This window comes from Heterodontus francisci, chromosome 7, assembly GCF_036365525.1.
Source record: "Heterodontus francisci isolate sHetFra1 chromosome 7, sHetFra1.hap1, whole genome shotgun sequence".
Classification (NCBI taxonomy): Eukaryota; Metazoa; Chordata; class Chondrichthyes; order Heterodontiformes; family Heterodontidae; genus Heterodontus; species Heterodontus francisci.
In genome coordinates, this window is record NC_090377.1 from 37,505,081 (window position 1) to 37,531,434 (window position 26,354).

The following is a 26,354-nucleotide window of genomic DNA, read 5'->3' on the forward strand; positions in this document are numbered from 1 at the left end:
AATAGCCTTGGATACATGATGTTAATGTAAGGCAGGGAAGGAAAGAAAGAAAGGAGAGAGGAGGGTATTGCAACGCTGGAGAAAGAGGATGTCATGGAGGGGCCAAGGGCAGAACCTACCTGATTAAAGTTAAACAACAGAAGTACCATTTCACAACTGGATCCATTCTGTAGTCCACCAAATAGTGGAAAAGCTATAGAGAGCAAATTTGCAGGGAGATTACAGAGAGGTGCTAAAACTATGAAGTAGTGATGATGTGGAACTTGAATTATCCTAATGTAGACTAGTATAGTAATAATTTAAAGCTCAGAGAGGGGGAAGAATTTGTGAAGTGTGTTCAGGAGAATTTCCTTGATCAGTATGTTTCTAGCCCAACAAGAGAGGAGGCATGTTGGATCTGGTTCTGGGGAATGATGTTCGTTAAGTGGGGCAGGTGTCAGTAGGGGAACATTTAGGGAACAGTGATTATAATATTGTAAGCTTTAGGTTAGACATGGAAAAGGACAAGGAGCAATCTGGAGTAAAAATACTTAATTGGAGAAGGGCCAATTTCAATGGGATGAGAATGGATTTGTCTCATGTAAATTGGAATCAATGAATGGCTTCAAACTGTAACAGAATAATGGGCTGCCTTTGCAGAGGAGATGGTTTGGGTACAGTCGAGGTACATTCCCACAAGGGGGAAAGGTAGAGCAGCCAAAGCCAGAACTCCATAGATGTCAAAAGAGATAGAGAGTAAGTTAAAGCAGAAAATGGTGTATAACTGATGTCAGGTTGATAATAAAAGAGGGAACCAGGCTGAATATAGAACGAATATAGAGGAGAAGTGAAAAAAGTAATGAGAAGTAAAGAGAGAATATGAGAAGAGACTGACAGCTAACATAAAAGGGAATCCAAAGGGTATCTATAGTCATATACATATTAAAAGGGTAGTAAGAAGAGCGGTGGGGATGATTTAGGACCAAGAAGATGATCCATGCATGGAGGGAGCACGCATGGCTGAGATGCTAAATGAGTACATGGCATCTGTCGTTACCAAGGAGGAAGATGCTACCAAAGTCATAGTAAAAGAGGAGGTAGTTGTGATACTGAATGTGTTAAAAATTGATAAAAAGGAGATATAAGAAAGGTTGACTGTACTTAAAGTTGATATGTCACCAGGACTGGATGGGATGCATCCAAGGACGCTGAGACAAGGAATGGTGGATATTGTGGAGGTACCGACCATAATCTTCCAATCCTCCTTAGATATGGAGATGGTGCCAGAGGACTGGAGAATTGTACATGTTCCTCCCACATTCAGAAAAGGACACATGAATAAACCCATAAACTACAAGCCAGTCAGTTTAACCTGGGTGCTGGGAAAGCATTTAGAAATGACAATCCAGGACAAAAGTAATAGTCACTTGGACAAGTGTGGATTAATTAAGGAAATCCAGCATGGATTTGCTAAAGGCAAATTGTGTTTCACTAACTGGATTGTTTTTTTTTGATGAGGTGACAGAGAGGGTTGATGAGGGTAATGTGGTTGATATGGTGTATATAGACTTCTACAAAGGCATTTGATAAAGTGCCATGTAATAGGCTTGTCAGCAAAGTTGAAGCCTATGGAATAAAAGGGAAACAGGCAGCATGGATACGAAGTTAGCTGAGTGACAGCAAACAGAGTAGTAGTGAACAGTTGTTTTTCAGACTGGAGGAAGGGATTTGGTAGAGATCCCAGGGTTCGGACTAGGACCACTGTGTTTCTTGATATATATGAATGACCTAGACATGAGTGTGCAGGCCACATTTTCAAAATTTGCAGATGGCACAAAGCTTGGAAGTATTGTAAAGCGTGAGGAGGATAGTGATAGACCTCAAGAGGACATGGACGGGCTGGTGGAATGGGCAGACACATTCCGATGAAATATAATGCAGAGAAGTGTGAAATGATACATTTTGGTAGGAAGAATAAGGAGGTGCAATATAAACTAAAGGGTACAATTCTAAAGTGGGTGCAGGAACAGAGAGACCTGGAAGTATAAGTGCATAAATCTTTGAAGGTAACAGCGCAAGTTGAGAAAATGGTTAAAAGGGCATACAGGATCCTGGGTTTTATAAATAGTGGCTTAGAGTACCAAAGCAAGGAAGTTATAATGAACCTTTTTCAAACACTGATTCAGCCTCAACTAGAGTATTAAGTCCAATTCTGGACACCATGCTTTAGGAAGAGTGTGAAGGCTTCAGAGAGGGTGCCAAAAATATTTATGAGAATGGGTCTAGGTGTTTTGGGATAGAAATGCAGTACTGTACCAATGTGCCTCTTAGATTGTCATAGTCATGTGACCTCTACCATGAGTTACTCTGACTGCAGGCAGCCATTACAGTCAGTTTCAATAAAGACACAGTATAGACCGGACTGGTGTCCTGTGAGCTCATAACACGGTGTCAGGTGGAGCTGAGATTAACTGTTAAAGAGCTGTTTACAAGCACAGCAATGGAACTAAGGCCACAGGAATGGTCAGAACTGCTAAAAGCCACTGGAAGCTACAGAAAAGCAACAAAGAAACAACTGAAAGCACAGGGTAATATTTTCCTCTGCCTGTGCCGGTCGAAATGAAAGGTGATATGAAACAGAATTAGCAGTTTTTCCACTTGCAATGGCAAAATTACAAAATTGCGACAGATTTAATTAACAAACCAGAGCGGCTGTGAGTAGTTACGCTTTTATCATTGTTGGGGAGAGACTGTTACAAAGTGTATTCTACCCTAAATCTCTCTGAAGAACAAAAAAAAACAGACAGCAGAAATTTTGAAAGTCTTGAAGGCACACTTTGAACGTAACCTATGAACGGTATGTGTTCAATATTAGGGCCCAAGGTGAAAAAGAATCCATTGATCAATATGTGACTGCATTAACACAGCTCGCAGAATCCTGTGAATTTGCACAACTAAAAGATGATCTAATTAAAGACAGGATTGTATTAGGAATAAGAGATCCCGCAGTGAGCGCACGTCTACTGAGAGAGGAGAAACTGACTCTCAGGAAAGCGATTGATGTGTGCAGAAGCGATGAGGATGTAAATCAGCAGCTAGAGCATATTCATGGTAGAACAGACCAGGCTTGCAGTATGCTGATAGACATTCCAGGCCGTAAGGGCAGAAAGATCACAGGCAAAGGGCAGAATGCAAATACTGCGGAGGACATCATGCACAGGAAAAGAAGGCATGTCCAGTGTGGGGAGAGCAGTGTTCTCACTGCAAGAAGCTGAATTATTTTGCACGCAAGTGCTTGGCTAGAAGGAAACACAACAAGCAGGTACAGATGGCCACTGGAGAGACATCAGCCGAAGATTCTGACGAATCACTATACAACATGCATAGGGTTTCTTCAGACAGATCTATCAGTGATAAATGGTTTGTGACTGTTTGACTTGATATTCGCCTTCTGCAGTCATCATTCCATGTAAAGTGCCAAATAGACACCGGTGTGTCATGCAACATCATGACTTTTACAGACCTGTGCGAAGTGGCTCAACATGGTGATCCAAAAATGAAGGCCTCAAAAGTAAGATTGAGGCTATATGATGGCACCATACTAGTGCCAAGAGGACAAGTTACTCTGAGAGCCCATTGCAATGGCAGGAGCGAAGATCTGGAGTTTCAAATCATAGACAGCAAGCAAAAGCCACTGATCTCAGCAGAACCAAGTCTAAAGCTTGTACTGGTAACCCTCCACATGCAAAAAGAGAAAACCCAGGAGATGGCCTACAGGAGCGGGCGCTGGCGCTGGAACGAGAACGCCTTTGCCTGTCGCAAGGTGATGTGAGTCATACAGGCAGCGAGGAAGAGGAAGATCTGGCAGTTGTCTGCTCAGGCGCCCAGGAAGATCTGGCAGTCTGGCACAATTTAATGACTACTTGTGCAATGCATGTGCAGAGACTGACAGGAATGATGAACTACAAATGCATGAGAACAGTTGTATGCATAGTGGGTAACTTGGACAACTCACAGTGTAAATGATAATGCATGCAAAATTGTTTTGTGGTTTTTTGGTATGAAAAGGGGGATGTTTGGGATAGACTGCAGCAGTTCAAGAAGGCAGCTCACCACCACCTTCTCAAGGGCAATTAGGGATGGGCAATAAATGCTAGCCTGGCCAGTGATGCCCACATCCCATGAAACAAAAAAAAATGCAATACCGTACCTATGTGCCTCCTGCTTGCCATAGTCATGCGACCTCTATCATGTGGTACTCTGACTGCTGGCAGCCATTACAGTCAGTTTCAATAAAGATTCAGTATACACCAGACTGGTGTCCTACAAGCTCATAACACTGGGGATGAGGGACTTCAGTTACATGGATAGATTGGAGAAGCTGGAGTTGTTCTCCTTAGGGAAGAGAAAGTTGAGAGGATATTTGATAGAAGTGTTCAAAATCATGCAAGTCTAGAGATAGTAGACAGATAGAAACTGTTCCTGTTGGTGGCAGGGTCGCGAATCAGCAGACACTAATTGAAGGTGAATGGCAAAAGAACTGATGGCAACATGAAGAAAATCTTTTTTACACAAGTGGTCAGGATCTGGAATTCACTGCCTGAGAGTGTGATGGAGGCAGATTTAATTGTGGTTTTCAACAGGAATTGGATGAGCAACTGAAGAGAAAGAAAAATGCAGAGCTATAGGTAAAGGGCAGGGAAAAGGGTCTAGCTGAGTTGCTCTTGCAGGGAGCTAGCATGGACATGATGGGCTAAATTACCTCCTTCTGTGCTGTAGCCATTGTATGATTCTATAATCCTGTGACTGAAGCATGCACAGTACATACTGTGGTCAGTCCTGAACCAATTTTGGAAATGTGCCTGAAATCGGTGTTACACCTCTATTTAGCATTTGCAATCAGCCTGGATTACCACATGGTGTGTTACCCAGTATGGCGTGTAGTGCATATCCAGCATGCTGCACAAGTGATCTAATTTCTAGGGCACTATCTCTGAACTGTGGTTTTTATAGCTCTTGTAAAGGAATGCTGTATTTCGTACAATTTTATTTTCAACCATTAGCTCTTTTAGTTTCCCAGAGCTCAGGTTAACTGCTGAAACCCCATTTTGGAGACCAATTTCGGGGATTTTTGTTGGACAATTTCCCTACAACTGTCAAAGAATTGGTTCCCAAGTGTTGTGACCTTAACTCCAATCAATGCTCTCTTTTGAAAACAGTTACCTGATAGCATGCTGAATGTATACTTTAATTTTTTGCTGCTGGGAACAGATTAGTGGCAGATTCTCCATTTCTGAGATGATATTCTGACTTTGTGAAAAAGTTACCTATTTATACTTTAGACCCTTTGATATCCCAGAATGAATTGCAAAGTAATATTTGTTGCTCCAAACTTTATGGTGCACACCAACAATCAGCTGTGCAATTCTTTCAAAATGTAATCATATGAAAGTAGTTGTATTTGAAGAAGTGAATCTGCATTTTTAGTTCATCTATTGAAAAGTATAGACTCATGACATGGACTGGTTTAATGTAGCTTTGTACTATTATACAAGCATTAAAGACTACATAAGTAAAGATTATTTTTGCTTTATTTGAAATATTCTCAAGTAGAGGAACAAAATGTACAAAAATACATATGATTGAAATCATTTGTGTTATAACGATGGAATAATGTGTGTGACTGTAACATAGATGTCAGCTTGACTGGCAAATGTGACTGGTAAATGAATCTTGTTGTGGTAATGGTTGTATATAAAACATAAGTCATTCATCTGAAAGCTGACTGATTTATTGTCTAAGCAATTATGCAGTGATAATTTAGCAGATGGCAATACTAAGCTGTCTTTTATTTGCAGGTTAGACATCTTTACAGTTTGGCAGTGTTTGAAAACTTCATTTATGCCATCAACTTAGATAATTTCACTGCTAAATACAAAGTAAGCATCACGAAAATAAACAGATTCAATGGCACAGATTTTGAAACACTAGCAAAACTAGAGAATGGGAGAGTTCTACACATCTACCATAAACTAAGGCAGCCAACAGGTAAGTCATTCGCCTTTTAAAACATTTTGACTGGTTGTTTTGTACGCTGAAGATATTTGTTTCTGCAGTTCTCTCATGTTTTTTGGGTCGACCTTGCAATGTGCTTTGCTTCCAGGCCTTCAGCTCAAATCCAACCTTGCCAGATTGCGTGATGGGCACCTCTGAATATTTTGAAGTACCTTATGTGAAATAAGTGATAGTCTCAGTGCACTTCCCAGTGGACAGGAATCTATAACATAACACAACTGCTTCACTATTAACTAGCAGTCCAATTTCAAAAGTGTGAAAATGGAAATGCTGCATTGTCACTGTATATTATTTTGAGAAGAATTTTATGGTATGATTTTACAGGATTATTGGGGAGTTCTCCATTCCCTCTGGTATATGTTTGAAGTAAATGTGAAAAGCTGTCATTCTACCTCTCCAAGATGAATTTTTGAGGACAAAGAAGATTTGAATTAGATCTAGTGGAAGTGTTCAAAAGGATGTGGCAGTAGTGTAAAGGTAAATCGGGAAAAACTACTTCCACTGAGCAAGTTTCTTGGCTGCAGAGTCAAATCATTCCTTACGATGATCTTTATACCCTTCTTTCAAGGTGGGCGTGGACGTTTCATTGACAGGATCGTACTGTCCTATCAAAATTCACCTCAAGTTAAAATTGTCCAATAATATTTTGAATTCTTTGTTTAAATGATAGCGTTAAATTCTACCTTGATAAGTTTCATGTTTCTTAAACTTCTTTCCAGCAAAACTTGCTTGTGGAATCGGCTGTTCCACATCATCAATGCCAGCTTGTGCAACATTTTTGCAGCTTTCAAAGCACTCTGTGCACCAGTTAAGCCAGATGAATTAATAATTTGTAAACATTTTCAGCCATGCCTATCTTTTATCTCCATGGTTGATTGTTGCAACCTGCTAAGAACAGAAACCACGGGCTGAATTTTCAGCACTGAGGAGGGAAACTGGAGCTGGGTCTGTTTTTGGTTCAGAAACCCACCTCCAGGGGAAACTGATTAAAGTTCAGACTTTTGCATGGAGAAGCCCTTAACTGATTTGCAGACAGGTTTCCTGTCCACATAGAGCCAGTGGAGGTGGAAACGGAGGTGGGTCAGATGAAGTGTGGGACTCATTTAGGCACTCCACAGCAGCCATCACTGAGGCTGCTGTTTGTCCTGAGGGAAAGATTTGTGGTTTGTGCCAAAACTTCCCACTGTACCAGAGGGAAGTGAGATGTCACTGGGGAGCCAGATGCCTGGCACTCAGGGCAGGGCAGCCCCTTAGTTCATCGATGCCAACCTGGATATAAAGCTGGAGGCTGTGAGGGAGAGGAGGGAGATCCTCTTACCGGAAAGTGCTAGAAGGAGGTCACCTCCTCGGTGCAGCAGGGGCACCTGTCTGTTCAGTATGCCTCCTCCTCTTTCTCCTCCTCTCTCACCTCTAGTTCCTCCCCAATGAGCTGTCTCCTTCTAGGAAGTCACCGTCCTCAAGGTCCACACCTCTCTGGAGGGCCATGTAATGAAGTGCGCAGCAGACCACCATAATGACAGACCCTTGCAAGAGGGTATTGGAGGTCACCACCCGACTGATCCAGGCAACGGAATCGCATCTTAAAAACCGATGGACTGCTCAGTGGTTGTCATACTGAGTATGTGGCATTGGTTGAGTTGCTTCTTTGCCTCTGCCTGGGGCTCCCATAGTAAGTAGCCATGTCTTCAAGGGATATCCCTTGTCCCCCAGGATCCATCCATGCACTTCGGGGGTTGGAGTGAAGATCTGATGAAGTGTGGACTGGCAGAGGATGAAGGATCAAGGCAGCTGCCAGGGAAGTAAGCACACACATGGTGAAAGCTTTTGTGGTTACAGACCAGTTAGACGTTGAGGAACTGGAACCCTTCCTCGTGATGGATTGCTCTGGCCAGTCACTGGGTGAAATCCCAGTGGCCATAAGGGTGCAATCGATGATGCCCTGTACCTGGGGAAATCCAGTGATGGAGGGGAAACTCAATGCCCTCTGTCAAATGAATGTGCTATCCAGCTCTGGAAAAGAAGGCAATGGTGACCAATGTGATGCAATGGTATGCAGCTATTTGCGAGATGCTACCAAGGTCCGCAGCTGATCCTTGGAAGGAGCCAGAAGTGAAGAAGTTCAAGGCCACAGTGAATTTGATGGCCACTGGCAGGGCATGCCAACCATTGCTCAGAGATGTGGGGTCTTCGGCGGCGAGGACACAGATGTCAGTGATCATCTGCCTTGAGAGCTGCAGTCTTCTGCGGCACTGGGTCTCAGTCATGTCCAGGTAGCTCCATCTTCTGCGGTATATCCTGTGTTCAGGGTTTGACCTCTGTTGCCTTCTTGTCCCTTTTTACTCTCCCCTGATGCCTACTCTTCCTGCAGAGGGTATTGCCCCTCATCACCACTGGGCCCATAATCTGACAGTTGTATCCCCAATGCAAGCTGCAGCCTTCCTTTTGGACAAGTGGCCGCCCTATTGTGATTGTCAGCTTTTCCCCCTGGACACAACTCTGATGATCTGGAGTCTGTGGAGGGAGTTCACTTCAGCCAATCCCAAATAGACTTATTTTTCTAGGAGATGTGGTTGGTGCAGTCAGTTTGACCCTGGTGGCTGCTGATCACTCAGCTTTCTTTGATCGTCTATCATTTCAAAGATGAAATACTGGAACTTAATTTGCACAAACCATGATCTCAGCAGTTATATTGGGACTGTATCCACCAGTATCTCACAATGCATACTCCACCCAAATATGTTGGGCCAGGGTAGTTTAGTTTAGTTTAGTTTAGAGATACAGCACTGAAACAGGCCCTTCGGCCCACCGAGTCTGTGCCGACCATCAACCACCCATTTATACTAATCCTACACTAATTCCATATTCCTACCACATCCCCACCTGTCCCTATATTTCCCTACCACCTACCTATACTAGGGGCAATTTATAATGGCCAATTTACCTATCAACCTGCAAGTCTTTGGCATGTGGGAGGAAACCGGAGCACCCAGAGGAAACCCACGCAGACACAGAGAGAACTTGCAAACTCCACACAGGCAGTACCCAGAATTGAACCTGGGTCGCTGGAGCTGTGAGGCTGTGGTGCTAACCACTGCGCCACTGTGCTGCCCCTAATTTGCACCAGAGGGCATCTGCACCATTGCAGATGTGTCTCCGACACCCACATGACCCACGCTGCTAGGAAATCCAACATCTGTAGTTGGTTAGAGTATCTGGGTCTTATTTCTCAGAAAAAAATGAGTCACAGGCAGTGCCAGATGGTTAACAAAATCCACTCCAAAACATATGGAAAATTGTATTGTACTGTACTACATTTAGATGCATTATGTTATTGAAATTTTGTTGTTGCATATTTGAAGTAGAAATGAGGATGCATGTCCCCATTTTTTGGATTTAAAATGGGTGCATTCCATACTAATTTAGCAGTGGTACAACTTACAGCCAGTCTGCGCAGGCATTGGCCCTCCTAATTTAGCGTTATTTTTTTAGCATCCTGTGCGAATGCCTATAACAATCACTCGGCCCCTTAATTATGAATTAATTAATGCCCTGCTCAGGATTCTTCAGGTGCCTGTGGCCACCAAGAAGAGATAAGTGATGAACAATGTATTAAAAAAAATCCTGAGGAGCAGGGATCCTCCACCGCTGTTATAGGAGTCACACCTCACCATCCCACCCAGCCACTATGTAACCTGCTCCAATCCCCCATCCTGGGAATTATTTGAAGGACACTCTCAGCAATGACCTCACTCAGGTGAACTCCCTGTGTCGGCACCATCAATGTTGTTAGCTCGATCTGGGTATGTGAATGAGGCCCAAGGACCAATTTCCATCGATTCTCGGCCTTCATATTTGGGGTGCACTGTGGTCTATAGTGCTGAGCCTGGCCCAGAAATAATCCCAGATTAATTTCTAGGCCTTCAAATGTATTTTGAATGCATTAGCATGGGCTGAATGGCCTACTCCAGCTCCTATGTTCCTATGTTCCTCACACAGTTTGCCCAACTTGTGCCCCCAGATTGCCCATTCCACTCACCTAAAAATTATCGTGAAAGGTGTTTCAGGTTATTGATTAGAAATCAGAAGAAAGCTGATTTGATGAACCCTCTTCTTTGAGGAACAGATAACTCACTTACAAAAACTGAGCTTTTGTAACTTTATGCCCATAATTCTTCAGCCAGTTTTTGAACCATTTGAAAGACATTCTGAAAAGAGGGAAATTCTGGAAAGTTCCTTAAAGGAAGGAAAACCAAGATAAAACAAACTGCAAATGCTGGAAATCTGAATGTTAACTTAAATTTCCGCTTTGCAGATGTTGGCTGGCCTACTGTTTGTTTCCATGTGGAAAGGATTTGATCATCTGTTTTAAAAATTCTTTATTCATTGGAAATACTAAGGAGCAAGCAAAAGAAAAAGGATGACTTGGCTATAAAATTTAAGTAACAAACAAAATACTGCTCTTTGTAAAGAAAAAGTTTTATGACTCTGTAAAGTTTATGTTAAACTTCCTTTGAATCTTAATAAAATTACAAAAAATCACTCAGAATTCCAAACTACTCTCACCAATGAATTTACACTGGAGGAAATTCAAGTAATGTGATCACTGCTCAGAACTGCAGAAAGCATCAAATATCATAGCTTAACTCCAAATGACAGCATGTGCTGACCACAGGGAGTCACACCGCAAGAATCAAAGTAAAGATCCAATATCTTCCTTTAATGTATTTGTGATAGCTTTCTCAGCAGGATGCTGAGTTTTAGGAGGAGAGGGAAGAAAAGGAAAAAGATTTGTTCTTTTCCCTTTGCTTAGTCAAGCGTTGCAAAACAGATCACATTTAAGATCAAGTTGGAGCTCTAAGCCTTTCCTAGCTGCACATCAATGTCTTCATAGTCATGTTCATTAAAGAGGGACCCTAACCATGAGTATATTTCATTTAGTAATAAAATCATTAAATGCCATTGCGAGCTACAGGTTATGTGAACTTTGCATGTATAAGAGTTGAAATAGCATCAATAGATGCAATCATTAATGCAGAGCAGTTTTAGACCTCGTCACAATTTGGGCGTACATCTTTAACTCTCTAATGGCTCAGTTACTTCTCTAAGCCAGTACTTCCATTAGCAGCTAGTAACATTCAGAATTTAGTGAAAAATATCCAGAAAATCACCAGGGAAGCAAAAGTTTGTACTTTTTAATTAAGCACTGTTTGCAAGGCCTTCTTTATATCACAGTGGAATGCTGCAAGGATCAGTACTGAAGTCTCAGCTATTTACAATCTATGTTAATGACTTAGATGAAGAGACAGAGGGTAATGTATCTAAGTTTGCTGATGATACAAAGCTAGGTGGAAAGGTAAGCTGTGGGGAGGACACAGAGAGGCTACAAAGAGATATAGACAGGTTAAGTGAGTGGGCAACAAGATGGCAGATGGATTATAATGTAGGGAAGTTGAAGTTATTCATTTTGGTCATAAGAATTGAAAAGCAGAATATTTTTAAAAGGTGTGAAACTTGTAAGTGTTGATGTTCAAAGAGACTTAGGTATGCTTGTACAAGAAAAGTTAACATGCAGGTACAGCAAGCAATTAGGAAGGCAAATGGTATGTTAGCTTTTATTACAAGGGATTGGAGTACAGGAATAAAGAATTCTTGCTGCAATTGTACAGGGTTTTGGTGAGACCATATCTGGAATATTGTGTGCAGTTTTGTTCTCCACATTTAAGAAAGAATATACTTGCAGTGGAAGCAGTACAGCAAAGATTCACTAAATTGGTCCCGAGGATGAGGCAGTTGTCCTATTTTGAAAGGTTGAGTAAATTGGGCTTATACTCTCTGGAGTTTAGACGAATGAGAGGGAATCTCATTGAGATATACAAGACTCTGAAGGGGTTGGATAGGATAGACACTGAGAGATTGTTTCCGCTGGTCAGGGAATCTAAAACACAAGGGCATGGTGTCAGGATAAGGGGCCGATCATTTAGGACTCTGATGAGGGGAAATTAATTCACTCAAAGGGCTGTGAATCTTTGGAATTCTCTATCCCAGAGGGTTGTGGATGCTCCATTATTGAATGCATTTAAGGCTGGGATGACAGATTTTTGGTATCTCGGAATCAAGGGATATGGCGAGCGGGCAGGAAAGTGGAGGTGAATCCTAAGATCAGCCATGATCGTATTCAATGGCGCAGTACTCTTGATGGGCCATATGGTCTACTCTTGCTCCTATTTCTTGTGTACTTATACCTTATCAAATGCTTATTTCAACATTAAAAACTAATTTATTCTAATTTTATGCTCATGACTTCTCCTCAATGAATTCCACAAAAGATCCTAGGTCAAGTAAATGTCCTGCTCCAAGCAGCAATGGATTACAAAAGGGAGAACTTGGTATAAAACAGCTTTTATTAACCCATTAAGAATTATAATACCATTATGAATGGACACCAAAACTAAAGCATGATTACCATGCTTTATGTTACTTTCAAAAAAATTAGACATGGCAAACATTCATTTGAATGTCATCACTCCATTATTTTAGCAAAGGCATTAACCAAGTTAGGAACATAGGAAAAGGAGTAGGCCATTCAGCCCATCAAGCCTGCCCTGCCATTTAAGACGATCATAACTGATCATCCACTTCAATGCCTTTTTCCCACACTTTCCCCATATCCCCTTATGTCATTTGTATTTAGCAATCTGTCAATCTCTACTTTAAGCAGACTCAATGACTGAGCTTCCACAACCCTCTAGGATGGAGAATTTCAAAGATTCACAACCCTCTGAGTAAAGAAATTTCTCCTCATCTCGGTCCTAAGTGGCTTCCCCCTTATTTTAAAATTGTGTCCCCTGGTTCAAGACTCCCCAACCAGAGGAAACATCTTAGCTGCATCTAGCCTGTCTATCCCTTTACATATTTTGTAGATTTCAATGAGATTACCTCTCATTCTTCGAAACTCTAGAGAATACAGGTCCAGTTCCCCCAATCTCTCTTCATAGGACAGTCCCGCCATCCCGGGAACAAGTCTGGTGAACCTTTGTTGCACTCCCTTCCTAAGGTGAGGGGACCAAAACTGCACACAGTACTCCAGGTGCAGTCTAACCAAGGTTCTATACAATTGAAGCAAGACTTCACTACTGCTGTACTCAAATCCTCTTGCGATAAAGATGAACATACCATTAGCCTTCCCAATTGATTGCTGCACCTGCAAGTTAACTTTCAGTGACATATTGACAAGGACACCCAGGTTCCTTTGTACATCTACACTTTCTAATCTCTAACCATTTAAGAAATACTCTGCACATTTATTCCTCCTACCAAAGTGGATAACCTCACATTTTTCCACATTATATTCCATCTGCCACGTTCTTGCTCACTCACTAAATCTGTCTGAATCCCCTTGAAACCACTTTGCATCTTCCTCTCAACACACATTCCCACCTAGTTTTGTGTCATCTGCAAACTTAGAAATACTACATTTGGTTCCCATGTCCAAATCATTGATATACATTGATGAACAGCTGGCGCCCAAGTACTGATCCTTGTGGTACCCCACTAGTCACAGCCTGCCAATGTGAGAATGACCTACTCCCTGTTTTCTGCCTGTTAACCAATCCTTAATCCATGCCAGTATATTACCTCCTATCCCATGTGCTTTAATTTTGCTAACCAATCTCCTGTGGGGGACTTTATCAAAAGCCTTCTGAAAATCCAAGTATACCACGTCCACCAACTCTCCTTTATTAATTCTGTTAGAAACATCCTCAAAAAACTCCCAACAGGTTCATCAAGCATGATTTCCCATTCATAAATCCATGTTGACTATGCCCAATCAGCTCATTATTATCCAAGTGTCCACTTAGCAAGAGCCAAGTTTGGGGCACCACAGGTGATCCAGCTGCACTGGCAGGAAGGAAGAGTGGAAGAGAAATAGTGATAGGGGATCAGACCGGCGTTTCTGCAGCCATAGATGCCACTCCAGGATGGTTCATTGCCTCCCTGGTGCCAGGGTCAAGGATTTGACAGAGTGGCTTCAGGACTTTTTTTAAGGGGGAAGGTGAACAGCCAGAGGTTGTGGTTCACATTAGTACCAACAACATAGGTAGAAGGAGGAATGGGGTCCTGAAAGTAGATTTTAGGGAGCGAGGAAAGACATTAAAAAGCAGGACTTCAGAGGTAGTAATCTCCAGATTACTCCAGTGCCATGTGTTAGTGAGCATACAAATAGGAGGTTCGAACTGGAGAGATGGTGTGGGGGGAGGGAGATTCCTGGGGCATTGGGACCGGTTCTGGGGGAGGTGGAACCTGTACAAGTCGGATGGTTTGCACCTCAATAGGGCCAGGACTAATATTCCTTGCCAGGAGGTTTGCTGGTGCTGTTGGGCAGGGTTTAAACTAGTTTGTCAGGGGTGTGGGAACCTGAGGGTAGACTCAGATGAGGCAAAATCAGAAATGGAAGGCAGAAAATTAGTGAGAAAGTCCGGAAGGTAGAGGAAATAGAGGAAAGAAAATTAAAAGAAAAGTTTGTCAGTGCTCAAAGTATATGTACTTCAATGCAAATAAAGCAGATGAGCTGAGCCCACAGATAAAAAACGCGGCCATATGATATCATAGCTACTACAGAAACATGGCCTAAAGAGGGACAGGAATGGCAACTCAGCGTATCCTGTCTAGAGGATTTTCAGATGAGATAGAGAGGGGGATAAAAAGGGAGGGGGTGGCAATTTTGATTCGAGAAGCAACTGCAGCTGTGTGGAAAAATGACATCTTAGAAGGGTCATCAATTGAGGCCACATGGATTGAGCTTAGGAACAAAAAAGGGGCAAAGTCCTCCTTACTAACATCTGGAGGCTTGTGCCAAAGTTGGGAGAGCTGGTCCACAGACTAGTCAAGCAACAGCCAGACATAGTCATACTCACGGAAACATACCTGACAGACAATGTCCCAGACACTGCCATCACCATCCCCGGGTATGTCCTGTCCCACTGGCAGGACAGACCCAGCAGAGGAGGAGGCGGCACAGTGGTATACAGTAGGGAGGGAGTTGCCCTGGGAGTCCTCAACATTGACTGTGGACCCCATGAAGTCTCATGGCATTAGGTCAAACATGGACAAGGAAACTTGCTGCTGATTACCACCTACCACCCTCCTTCAGCTGATGAGTCAGTACTCCTCCATGTTGAACAGCACTTGGAGGAAGCACTGAAGGTGGCAAGGACACAGAATGTACTCTGGGTGGGGTATTCAGTGTCCATCACCAAGAGTGGCTTGGTAGCACCACCACTGACCGAGCTGTCCGAATCCTAAAGGACATAGCTTCCAGACTGGGTATGCGACACGTGGTGAGGGAACCAACAAGAGGGGAAAACATACATGACCTTGTTCTCACCGATCTGCCTGCTGCAGATGCATCTGTCCATGACAGTATTGGTAGGAGTGACCACCGCACAATTGTTGTGGAGACGAAGTCCCGCCTTCACATTGAGGATACCCTCCTTTGTGTTGTGTGGCACTACCACTGTGCTAAATGGGATAGATTTCGAACAGATCTAGCAATGCAAACCTGGGCATCCATAGTGTGCTAGGCCCAACCATCTTCAGCTGCTTCATCAATGACCTTCCTTCAATCATAAGGTCAGAAGTGGGGATGTTCGCTGATGATTGCACAATGTTCAGCACCATTCGTGACTCCTCAGATACTGAAACAGTCCGTGTAGAAATGCAGCAAGACCTGGACAATATCCAGGCTTGGACTGATGTGGCAAGTAACATTCGCGCCACACAAGTGCCAGGCAATGACCATCTCCCACAAGAGAGAATCTAACCATCTCCCCGTGACATTGAATGGCATTACCATCGCTGAATCCCCCACTATCAACATCCTAGGGGCTACCATTGACCAGAAACTGACTGGAGTAGCCATATAAATACCATGGCTACAAGAGCAGGTCAGAGGCTAGGAATCCTGCGGCATGTAACGCACCTTCTGACTCCCCAAAGCCTGTACACCATCTACAAGGCACAAGTCAGGTGTGTGATGGAATACTCTCCACTTGCCTGAATGGGTGCAGCTCCAACAACACTCAAGAAGCTCAACACCATCCAGGACAAAGCAGCCCGCTTGGTTGGCACCCCACCTACAAACATTCACTCCCTGCACCACTGACGTACAGTGGCTGCAGTGTATACTATCTACAAGATGCACTGCAGCAATGCACCAAGGCTCCTTAGACAGCACCTTCCAAACCCATGACCTCTACCAACTAGAAGGACAAGGGCAGCAGATGCATGGGAACACCACCACTTGCAAATTCCCGTCCAAGTCACACACCATCCTGACTTGGAACTATATCGTCATTCCTTCACTGTCGCTGGTTCAAAATCCTGGAACTCCCTTCCTAACAGCGCTGTGGGTGTACCTACCCCACATGAACTGCAGTTATTCAAGAAGGCAGCTCACCACCACCTTCTCAAGGGCAATTAGGGATGGGCAATAAATGCTGGCCTGGCCAGCGACGCCCACATCCCGTGAATGAATAAAAAAAAATTAAGAGTCAACCACATTGCTGTGGGTCTGGAGTTACATGTAGACCAGGCTGGGTAAGGATGGCAGATATCCTTCCCTAAAGGACATTAGTGACAACTATTGACAATGGTTTCATGGACAAATTTATGCCTTCTTTAATTCCAGATTTATTAATTGAATTCAAATTCCACCTTCTGCTGTGTGGGGTTCGAACTCATGTCCCCAGAGCAATACCCTGGGTCTCTGGGTTACTAGTCCAGTGACAATACCCTGGCTTGGTGGCTCTTTTTCTTCCGGCTGGCTCGGACATGATGGGCCAAGTGTCCTCTTTCTGTGCTGTGAACTTTCTGATTCTAATTATTTCACATAGCATGATTGCAATAAAGATATTCAAATACATCCAGATAAATTTGTGAATTATATGTTTAGTAAAAGCGATGCATTTAATAACTTTCATGGGATATTTAAAATGCTATGACATAACTATCAATATAAAATATTTTAAGTGCATCAAAATCTTGTTTGTATTTACTCATCATAAAGTTGTTCACAAAAATTATCGAAGTGAACTGGCTGGTCACACTGTCCTTTAATTTCTTGAAACTAGAATTGAATTCAAGCCAAACTGTTAGCATGAAATTCTTTTTGGTCCCCTAGCTCAGTGTGTGCTGCACAGAACACATTTAAGTAATCTCAACTCCATTCCTAATCAGTATGGAATAGTCAGGTTCATTCAGAGAGGTCATAAGGACAACTCATCGGGGGGAATTGATAATGCAGAGGTTGGTCTTTTGAAGCTATGCTTGAGGCAGTTTTACTTTACATTTGGTCAGTGATTTATCGGTTCTGATTTTAACCCATTCAAAACCCATCCACTTGCACAGAGTTAAAGTCAGCCCCATCAGGTCTAGGAAAGTCAAGTGAGGAAAGTCAGAAGGTGCTGTGGCACCAATAATTAATATTTTTAAACTTCAAGAGAGGATACATATGAAAAAGAAAAACTATAGGATAAATTTAGCGATGCTGGTGTGGCCTTGAATTGTCACAAAATGTCAGATTCACAGGTGGTTTCTGTGATTTTTCAAGATGTGTGTGAGGTCTTGAAGACCGTGTGCAGTTCTCAAAATTTACCATATAACTGGACAAGACTATTGAAATCTAACATCTATTGACATTGACATTTACCAGAATGGATCCAGGGATGGGAATTTTAATTTCAAGGTTAGGTTGCAAAAGCTGGGGTTGTTCTCCCTGGAGCAAAGGAGATTGAGGGGAGATTTGACAGAGGTGTACAAGATTATGACAGACTTAGATAAGTTAGACAAGGCAAAACATTAACTGATGGTGCAAGGACTAGGGGACACAAATTTAAGGTTTCGGGCAAGAGATGCAGGGGGAATGTGGAGAAGAACTTTTTTACGCATCAAATGGTAATGATCTGAAACTCTCTACCCATGAGGCTGGTGGAAGTGGAGACAATCAATGATTTCAAAAGTAAATTAGATGGGCACTTGAAGAAAATAAACTAGCAGGGCTACGGAGATCGAGTCAGGGAGTGGAACTGACTGCGGAGAGCCAGCATGGATTCGATGGGCTGAATGGCCTCCTTCTATGTTGTAAGTGACTCTATCTCTAAAATTGGGCCTTGGTTCTCAAAATATTTGTGGTCTGCTTTTCGCAAATTTTCACTCATGCTCCCATTTCAGACACATTTCGCCTGACTGGGGGAGAGGAAGCAAGTATGTTTTTCTGTGACCTTCGCAAAAGAATTTGCAGTAAAGTGAATATAAGAGAAAAGGTGAAATCTATGTCAAATTCTGAAACACAGCATTGACAATGCTGGAATCCTGATAATATATCCATTGCTTTGAGGATTAGTTGCAAAAAAAGCAAAAGTATTTTATGATTATGTGTATAAATCATATGATTTTTTTATTTCCCTACATAAACATTCCTGTTGTTCTACAGTATCGTGAACATATTAGTAGAGCTAAACAAACATGATTGTGTTAAAGGAATCAACTTTACAAGGTACTTAATCATTAAAAAAGTACACTTGCAAGTGGTCAAACTCCCTAATCTAAATACAACAAAATTCAGGGAAGGGAAAGCACTTAATTGTAATAGTTCACCTGATGAGGTTGTCGTTACCTTCTGTTCTGGTTCAGCACTAATCTGGTTTGATAGGCTACTTTGGCAGTTGCATTCAAATATAAACAGTTTTTTGTCAGTTACCTTGTAAAATTGATTGCACATCAAGTAAGCTAGTTTACATAGATTTATTGATACAACAGTATATTGCTGTGTAAAATAAAATATTTAATTTGAGCATGCACATAAAAAAGAACATCAAAATACATCCACAATGATCTACTTTTCTTTACCTCCAGCATTGAATGAATGCTGAATAATTCACTGGAATCCAGTAGTTCCAAATTAGCTCATTGTGAATGTTTTTCATTTAACCCATCGTCGCTGGGTCAAAATCCTGGAACTCCCTTCCTAACATCACTGTTGGTGTACCTACACCACAAGGACTGCAGTGGTTCAAAAAGGCAGCTCACCACCACCTTCTCAATGGCAATTAGGGATGGGCAATAAGTGCTGGCCTAGCCAGTGACACCAACATCCCATGAACAAACGAATAAAAAAAAATTGCAGGATTACTGTACTTCAGGAACAAATATTTCCAGATATTTTTAGAGCCTGGTTTATATTCTCCTTGTACCCTGCTCATTTTTTGCATCGTAATATTATTTCGGAGGACTTAATTTGCTTGATTCCATTTAGCATCTCTCAATTTTTTTTCAGTGGCATCTGAACAATAGTGCAAATTATTCAAAAACAGGCCAACCATGTAATTTATTTCCAATTTGCTTATGCGCTGCATTATAGTAGGTCTGCAGGGAGAGACCTACAGGTGCTTGACAGTGGGGATCATGCTTTTCTGCAAAGTGAAACATGAAACAAATCAATTTTATGGCAAAAGTATATAAAATGTTTCTAGATCAAGTTCAGTGGGTATTAATTGGATGCACACAGCATTTGTCTGGCACAGCTTGTTTCAGAAAACTTACTCAAGTCTGTCATATTGGAACTTAGATATTAATTACAGCTGGCATGGATAACCCTGATGGCTTAATAAATGGTCTCTTGCACGTCCCAGATTTTCTTTGATCCGCCATTGGTGGCCCTGCAGCTTATCTGCTGCTGAAATCCTTAGCACTGTCATTGTTACCTCAAGACTTGACTATCCCAATGCACCCTGGCCAGCCTCCCATGTTCGACCCTCCATAAACATGAGGTCATCCAAAACTCTGCTGCCTGTGTCCTAACTTGCACCAGGTTCCATTTTCCCATCACCCCTGTGCTCACTGACCAACATTATCTGCCCATCTCCAATTCTGGCCTGTTGCGCATCCCTGATTTTAATTGCTCAACCATTGGTGGCTGTGCCTTCAGCACCATGGCCTTAACCTCTGGAATTCCCTCCCTTAACCTTTCTGTCTCGCTGCCTCTTTTTCCTCCTTTCTGATGGTCATCTGCCTGAAAATCTATTTATGTGCTTCTGTGTCAAATGTTGTTTAATAGCACTCCTGTAAAGCACCATGGGATGGTTGACTCTGTTAAAGGTGCTATATACATGCAAGTTATGCTATTTTTGTGTCTTATTCCATCTTTTGATTTCATTAGTGACAAATACACACAAACGCACGTGCACAAGTCTTCGCACACAGACTCAGTGATATAATCTTGGGAATTGTACAATAGATTACAAGGTTTAGTGTCAACTTGAACTAAATTCACTTCCTCAATTTATTTTAACAGCCAGTAATTTATGAGGGAAGAATTGGTTATGGTATATATTCCTGTGTCTTAGGTGGAGGATTATCATCTTCAAATATATTGATTTTCCAGCTTTCTGTCTAAAAAGCATTTTCTCCTTGATGTTCTCAGTTAGAAGTCATGCTTGCGAGCTGGATCTATATGGTAAACCTGGAGGATGCTCTCACATCTGCCTACTCAGCAACAGCCACAAAGCAAGGACCTGTCGTTGCAGAACTGGTTACAGCTTAGGGAATGATGGGAAGTCTTGCAAAAGTAAGTCATCACACCATACTGCTATAAAGATTCATTGTATTCTATGACAAGGTCTTTTAGATGCCAAATGTAATTCAGTGAAACAATAAATTCCCATTGTAGCAAATAACAATTTTGGGGTACAAAATTAATGCATTAGTAATTAACACTGTATTTAGTCATATTGCAACAGCATTTGCCCTTTAATCTTTTCGTAGCATTTTACAGGTCACCAAGTTCGCCCTTGTTAAAAAAGATTTTACACTGTATCAACTTGCACTAAGTAGACAGAGGTAGGATGTGAGTTCTGAATTAAACCATATTGGACAAACTTTAAGAAATCTAAACTGCAATGCTCCCAGTTTAAGATTGGTCATTTTAACTGTATTGTCGTTTGCATAAAATGAATCAAATCCCTTTAATCTCAATGACTTTTGGCATATTTCACTGTACACATAGGATTGAGAATGCATTAATGAGCAATCCAAAAAATTAAGTTAATCTGCATAGATCCAAGGTTAGAATCAATTTCCATGAACTTATTTTAATCAGTTCAGTATTGGCGGCACTGCTTTCAGCTGCCAAAACTCTAAGCTCTGGAATTCCCTTCCTAAACATCATCATCATCTCTCTACCTCTCTTTCCTTCCTTAAGACACTCCTTAAAACCTAACTCTTTGGCCAAGCTTTTGGTTATTTGCCCTAATACCTCCTCATGTAGCTCAGTGTCAGATTTTGCTACATAATGCTCTTGTGAAGCTCCTTGGGACTTGTGGTTATGTTAAAGATGCTATATAAATACAAGTTGTTGTTAATCTTTTGAAATGCTCATTTCTTGCAACTGACATCCTTCCTCATGGTTTGGCCACATATTTCTCAACAGCAACCATCAATTGTCCTCATCAATTTGTGGTCCCCCAATATGATCTCTTCCTTTTTGTTTGCTCAGTGTTTCTTTTTATTTTTTCTTGTGCTTTCATGGGTACAAAATAGCAGTGGTAAGGCTAAAAATCCTGTCAATAAAGGAATAGAACCTCCCTTCCTCCAAATGGGACCCAGCGCATACCTTTGCAGACCTGTGGCGGCACAGTAGCGCAGTGGTTAGCATCGCAGCCTCACAGCTCCAGCGACCCGGGTTCAATTCTGGGTACTGCCTGTGTGGAGTTTGCAAGTTCTCCCTGTGTCTGCGTGGGTTTCCTCCCACATGCCAAAAGACTTGCAGGTTGATAGGTAAATTGGCCATTGTAAATTGCCCCTAGTATAGGTAGGTGGTAGGGAAATATAGGGACAGGTGGGGATGTGGTAGGAATATGGAATTAGTGTAGGATTAGTACAAATGGGTGGTTGATGGTCAGCACAGACTCGGTGGGCCGAAGGGCCTGTTTCAGTGCTGTATCTCTAACTAACTAACCTACGCGGAGGTAGAAACTAGGGCCATTTTCAACTTCAGAACTCTTAGACGCTTTAAATAATTCAGTGGAAATCATCAGGTGCTGCAGTGGTGTCCCCATGGTCACACCGCCTAACTTCCCTCTACTGCAGTAGTGTACTTACTTTTCATATCCTGGAGACCACCCTGCTCGTCAAACCCGAATCCATGAAAATGGGTTGGTTATGCAGGAGAGAGGCATGGACAAAAGTCTTGCCTCACTGTTACACTGTTGGTAAGTGGGAAATCTAGTTCCTGTATCAATTGTTAGAACTCCCTCCTCTGAATCAGAAATCTTGAACACATCATCTAAACTGACAGCTTATTGCAGTGAAGAGGGAGCATTGCAATATCAGTTACCACCTTTCAAATGAGGCATTAAACCAAGACCCCACCTTCCTATGCAGAAGGATGTAGAAAATTCCAACTCACTATTTGTAGAAGAGAAGGAACATTTCTGAACATCCAGGCCTGTTCATTCTCGATGTTGTAAGCCCTTGCCATGGGCAAATTGGCTGCTGTATTTGCCTTCATAACAACAGTGACTACGTTTCAAAAGTTGGTTGTAAAACATTTTTTGTTATCTTGAGGGCATAAGAATTTATAGATGTTAATTCATCAGTTCTTTCAAGTCATTCCTAAGTGCTTCCCACCCAATCAGTTACTTTTTGAAGTGCAGCGACTGTTATGTGGGTGAACAGAGGTCCATAAATTGCAAATGCGATGAATGACCAGCTAATTTGTTAAAAATGGTATTGCCTGCCATCTGTCTTCACTCCTGATGAAGAATCTTTAACTGTGTATTTCCAGCATTTTCTATTTCTATTTCAGCTCTCACGCAGTGGACAGTTTTTCTTTTCTTTTAATCTCCTTCCTGGCATTTAAAAGGAAGCTCCAGGAACACTGACAACCTTGAATCAGGACTTCAATGCAGACAAAATATTCTGTATTTAATTCTAAGGATCTAATTTTAATCAGAGAAGGGAGCTTTGCTTCACAGCCAGGTTAAGCCCTGACTCCAGATTCACTCTGAAACTTTAGCTTTAATGCAAAGCAAAGCTACTGCGCATTACCACGTCTAGCAGCTTAATTCTCTTCTGAAATTAGTATTGATAATCATGCATTAGGAATGGAATGATAGTAACATTGTTGTAGTTTATTATTCATTCAGATCAAGTACTGACAAGAATATTAAATGGTTAATATATAGCAGATGAGAAATAATTCTATTAATGGTTTACAACAAGGTCCGTAATAGTGTGATCAATACGAAAGTGTTCATTTTCTATTACTGCACCTGACTAAGAGGATGTCAATATTATTGACAATTAGGTAAACTCAAATGAAGGGCAAGTTTCAGTTCTCCAACACATGATGAAGCTGCCTGCCATTTATCAAGTTGGACATTTTATTAGCTTGCCTACATTCATGCCTTACTCACCATAAACAAAAGAATAGGAAATTAGTCCTGGAAAGAAATAAAATAAACCTTTTGATACTGCCAAGTAGTTCATCAGTGAGATAGGAACAGGCCACATGGGATCAGATGCAAAAAGAAAGAGATAGACAATGAATGGCTGGCAATGAATGAATTATGCACACAGATCTTAGTCAGAAACTGGGGAATTGCTTTGTTTTCTATCTTAACAAAGCTGTAAAGCTCCAGGCTACCTGGTGGGTGTCATTTCCAGTGCTGGTCACAGAATCTTTTTCAATTCTCCAATAAACATTTATCATATCTTTTTCTATTGCCTTTCCAAATTATTCACCCTTGCCCACCTATCCTTTGCAGCACAAAACTCGATGCAGTTAAGCTCCAGGTTGCAGGAATAAAATATTAATTGCCTTGTTTTGTTTTTTCTTTGAGTTGAATGTACTGACCAAAGTCAGGGATGTCAGTTCAGTAATTGCAGCACTTTTTACACTTTAAGTACAAAAAAGGACACAAGGTTCCATTCCTTTAATCTTCCCTTTATCAAGGATAATTGGAAGCCGTGCACTGCATTTTCCAGTCTTATTAGTGCAAGCTTTAACACCACAGGTCAGATTTTTTTGTACACTGCTACTTGTTATCACACTATGACTTCTATGGACATCCCCTTCTCTGCCTATTGACTTTCTGTATGTACGTTCTCCATCTCTTCCCCTGAACTGCAAGGTTGGAACAGGGAAATCTTTGCTGTCAACTCTATATCAAGCATAATTCTTGAAGAATTTAATCAGTGCTGCAACTAGTTACGCCTAAGGGCCAACAGTAGAAACACATCTTAAACACCCAGACTCCTGCCACATCACTTACCTTCAGTGGCCAGCTCTCTGTACCAACAGGAAAAAAAAATGTCCATATTAATGGTTTAAAAATGGTTTTGTTCACATTGTATATGCCTGTCCTTCTGGATGACACGTAAATCTGTAAAAACTATCTGCAGATGCTATAGTGATTTAATATCGAAAAATATCCTTTTACTAATCTGCTCCATTAATTTAGCTTCATTTATTGAGAAACCTTAGTGAATGGCTAGTGGTCACAGTGCTGGCGTAAACGGCAGTCGAGTTGCGGATAGCTGTTCTTGGCATCAAGGCAGCATGTGACTTGAGTTTGACCCTAAGAAGCTTCAGCAAAACTGAGGATAGTAGGAGTTGCAGAGAAAACCTTCCAATGTTTGAAGTCATACCTGACACAAAGGAAAATGACCTTGTTGGTGGATGCCAATCCTTGTAGCACCGAGACATTGGTTCCTTAGGGAAGCATCCTTGGCCCAACAATCATTAGTTGCTCCAACAATCATCTTCCCTCCATGAAAAAGTCAAGAGTGCAGCTTTACATTGACCATTCCACCGTGTATATCATAATTTACAACACTTCAGATAAAGAAATAGCACCTGTCAGTCTACAGTAGGACTTGGACAACATCAAGGCTTGGGCTGACAAGTGGCAGGTAATAAAAATGGAAAATGCTGGAAACACTCAGCAGATCAAGCAACATCTGAGGAGAGAGAAACAGAGTTAACTTTTCTGGTCAACGACCTTCTGTCAGAACTGGCAAAAGTTAGAGATATAACAGGTTTTGTAGAGTACTATGCATCAGTATTTACTAAGGAAGAGGACTTTGCCAAAGCTATGGTGCACAAGGAGGTTGTCAGGATATTGGAAAAAAATAAAGAGAGGTGCTAGGAAGACTAGCTGCAATTAAAGCAGATAAGTCACCTGGTCTAGATCAGATGCATGCATCTTAGATTACTGAGCGAAGTAAGGGTAGAAATTGTGAAGGGGCTGGCCACCATCTTCCAATCCTCCTTAGATACAGAAGTGGTGTTAGAGGACTGTGAATGTTACACCATTGTTCAAAAAAAAGTGGCAAAGTACAAACCTGGCAATTACACGCCACTCAAATTTCTCCCAGCTAATTGTTTCTAAAAGCCATTGACCTTAAATTAACAGCTACTTGGACAAGCATAGATGAATAAATGAGAACCAGCATGGACTTGTTAAGGACAAAGGGCTGAATTTTGTTCAGCTCCCGACGTCAGGCTCCGTGGAAGTGGGTGGGGGGGGGGGGGGGTGGTGGTTGCGAGGGCAGGCCAGAAAATCGGAGCAGCAGCAGCCCACCATGGAGCCCAACGCTGGGATTGCCGGGCCTGATCTTTCCAGTGAGGCTCCGTGGCGACTCATCTGCTGCTCACTGACGGGACCCAACTTTAAATATTTAAATATACTCTGTGAGTACACTTAAATAGAACTACCTGCGATCTTACCGTCAGATTTGGATCTTCCGTGCAACGGGTAGCACTCATGAGCCTTCACTTTCCTTTCCAGGGAAAGCTGGTGCCCCGAGGTGGGGAAGGGGGGGATCAGAGCATTTTTAGTATAGTGTGGTGGGGGTGTGGGGGACGAGGTCAACTCTACATTTTTAGTGTTGGGGGGAGGGGTGACCTCTGCACTTTGTTCAGTTGGGGGCAGAAGCGGCGAACTCTTTAATTTCAGTGTATTGTGGGGTGGGGGAAATGGGACCAACATTTATTTTTGGTGCAGTGGAAGGGGTGTATGGGGTTCAATTCTGCATTCTCTGAGCAGGACTGGCAGCCCTTTAAAAATGGCGCCAGTTCTTGTGCAGAGACAGTTGACACTGTTCACACTGTCGCTGAGGCTGCCCCCGCCACGTGATTGGGGAAATCAGCCGACCTGCATATTTAAATAAGCCGGCGTGCTCAAGATCACGTCGGCAAGAAAACAAAATTCAGCCCAAATTGTGTTTAACTAACTTGATTG

The 26,354-nt window shown here is 42.1% G+C and overlaps 1 protein-coding gene across 4 annotated transcripts in view; it reads left to right on the forward strand.

Moving 5' to 3' along the window:
- LOC137371926 (low-density lipoprotein receptor-related protein 1-like) overlaps positions 1-26,354 on the forward strand; it is a 1,827,029-nt gene that overhangs the window by 759,459 nt on the left and 1,041,216 nt on the right. For all 4 annotated transcript variants that reach the window (XM_068035008.1, XM_068035009.1, XM_068035010.1 and 1 more), the window contains exons 9-10: positions 5,838-6,027; positions 20,534-20,677. In XM_068035008.1, coding sequence (XP_067891109.1) covers positions 5,838-6,027; positions 20,534-20,677 — 334 coding nt within the window. The remainder of the gene's footprint in view (positions 1-5,837; positions 6,028-20,533; positions 20,678-26,354) is intronic.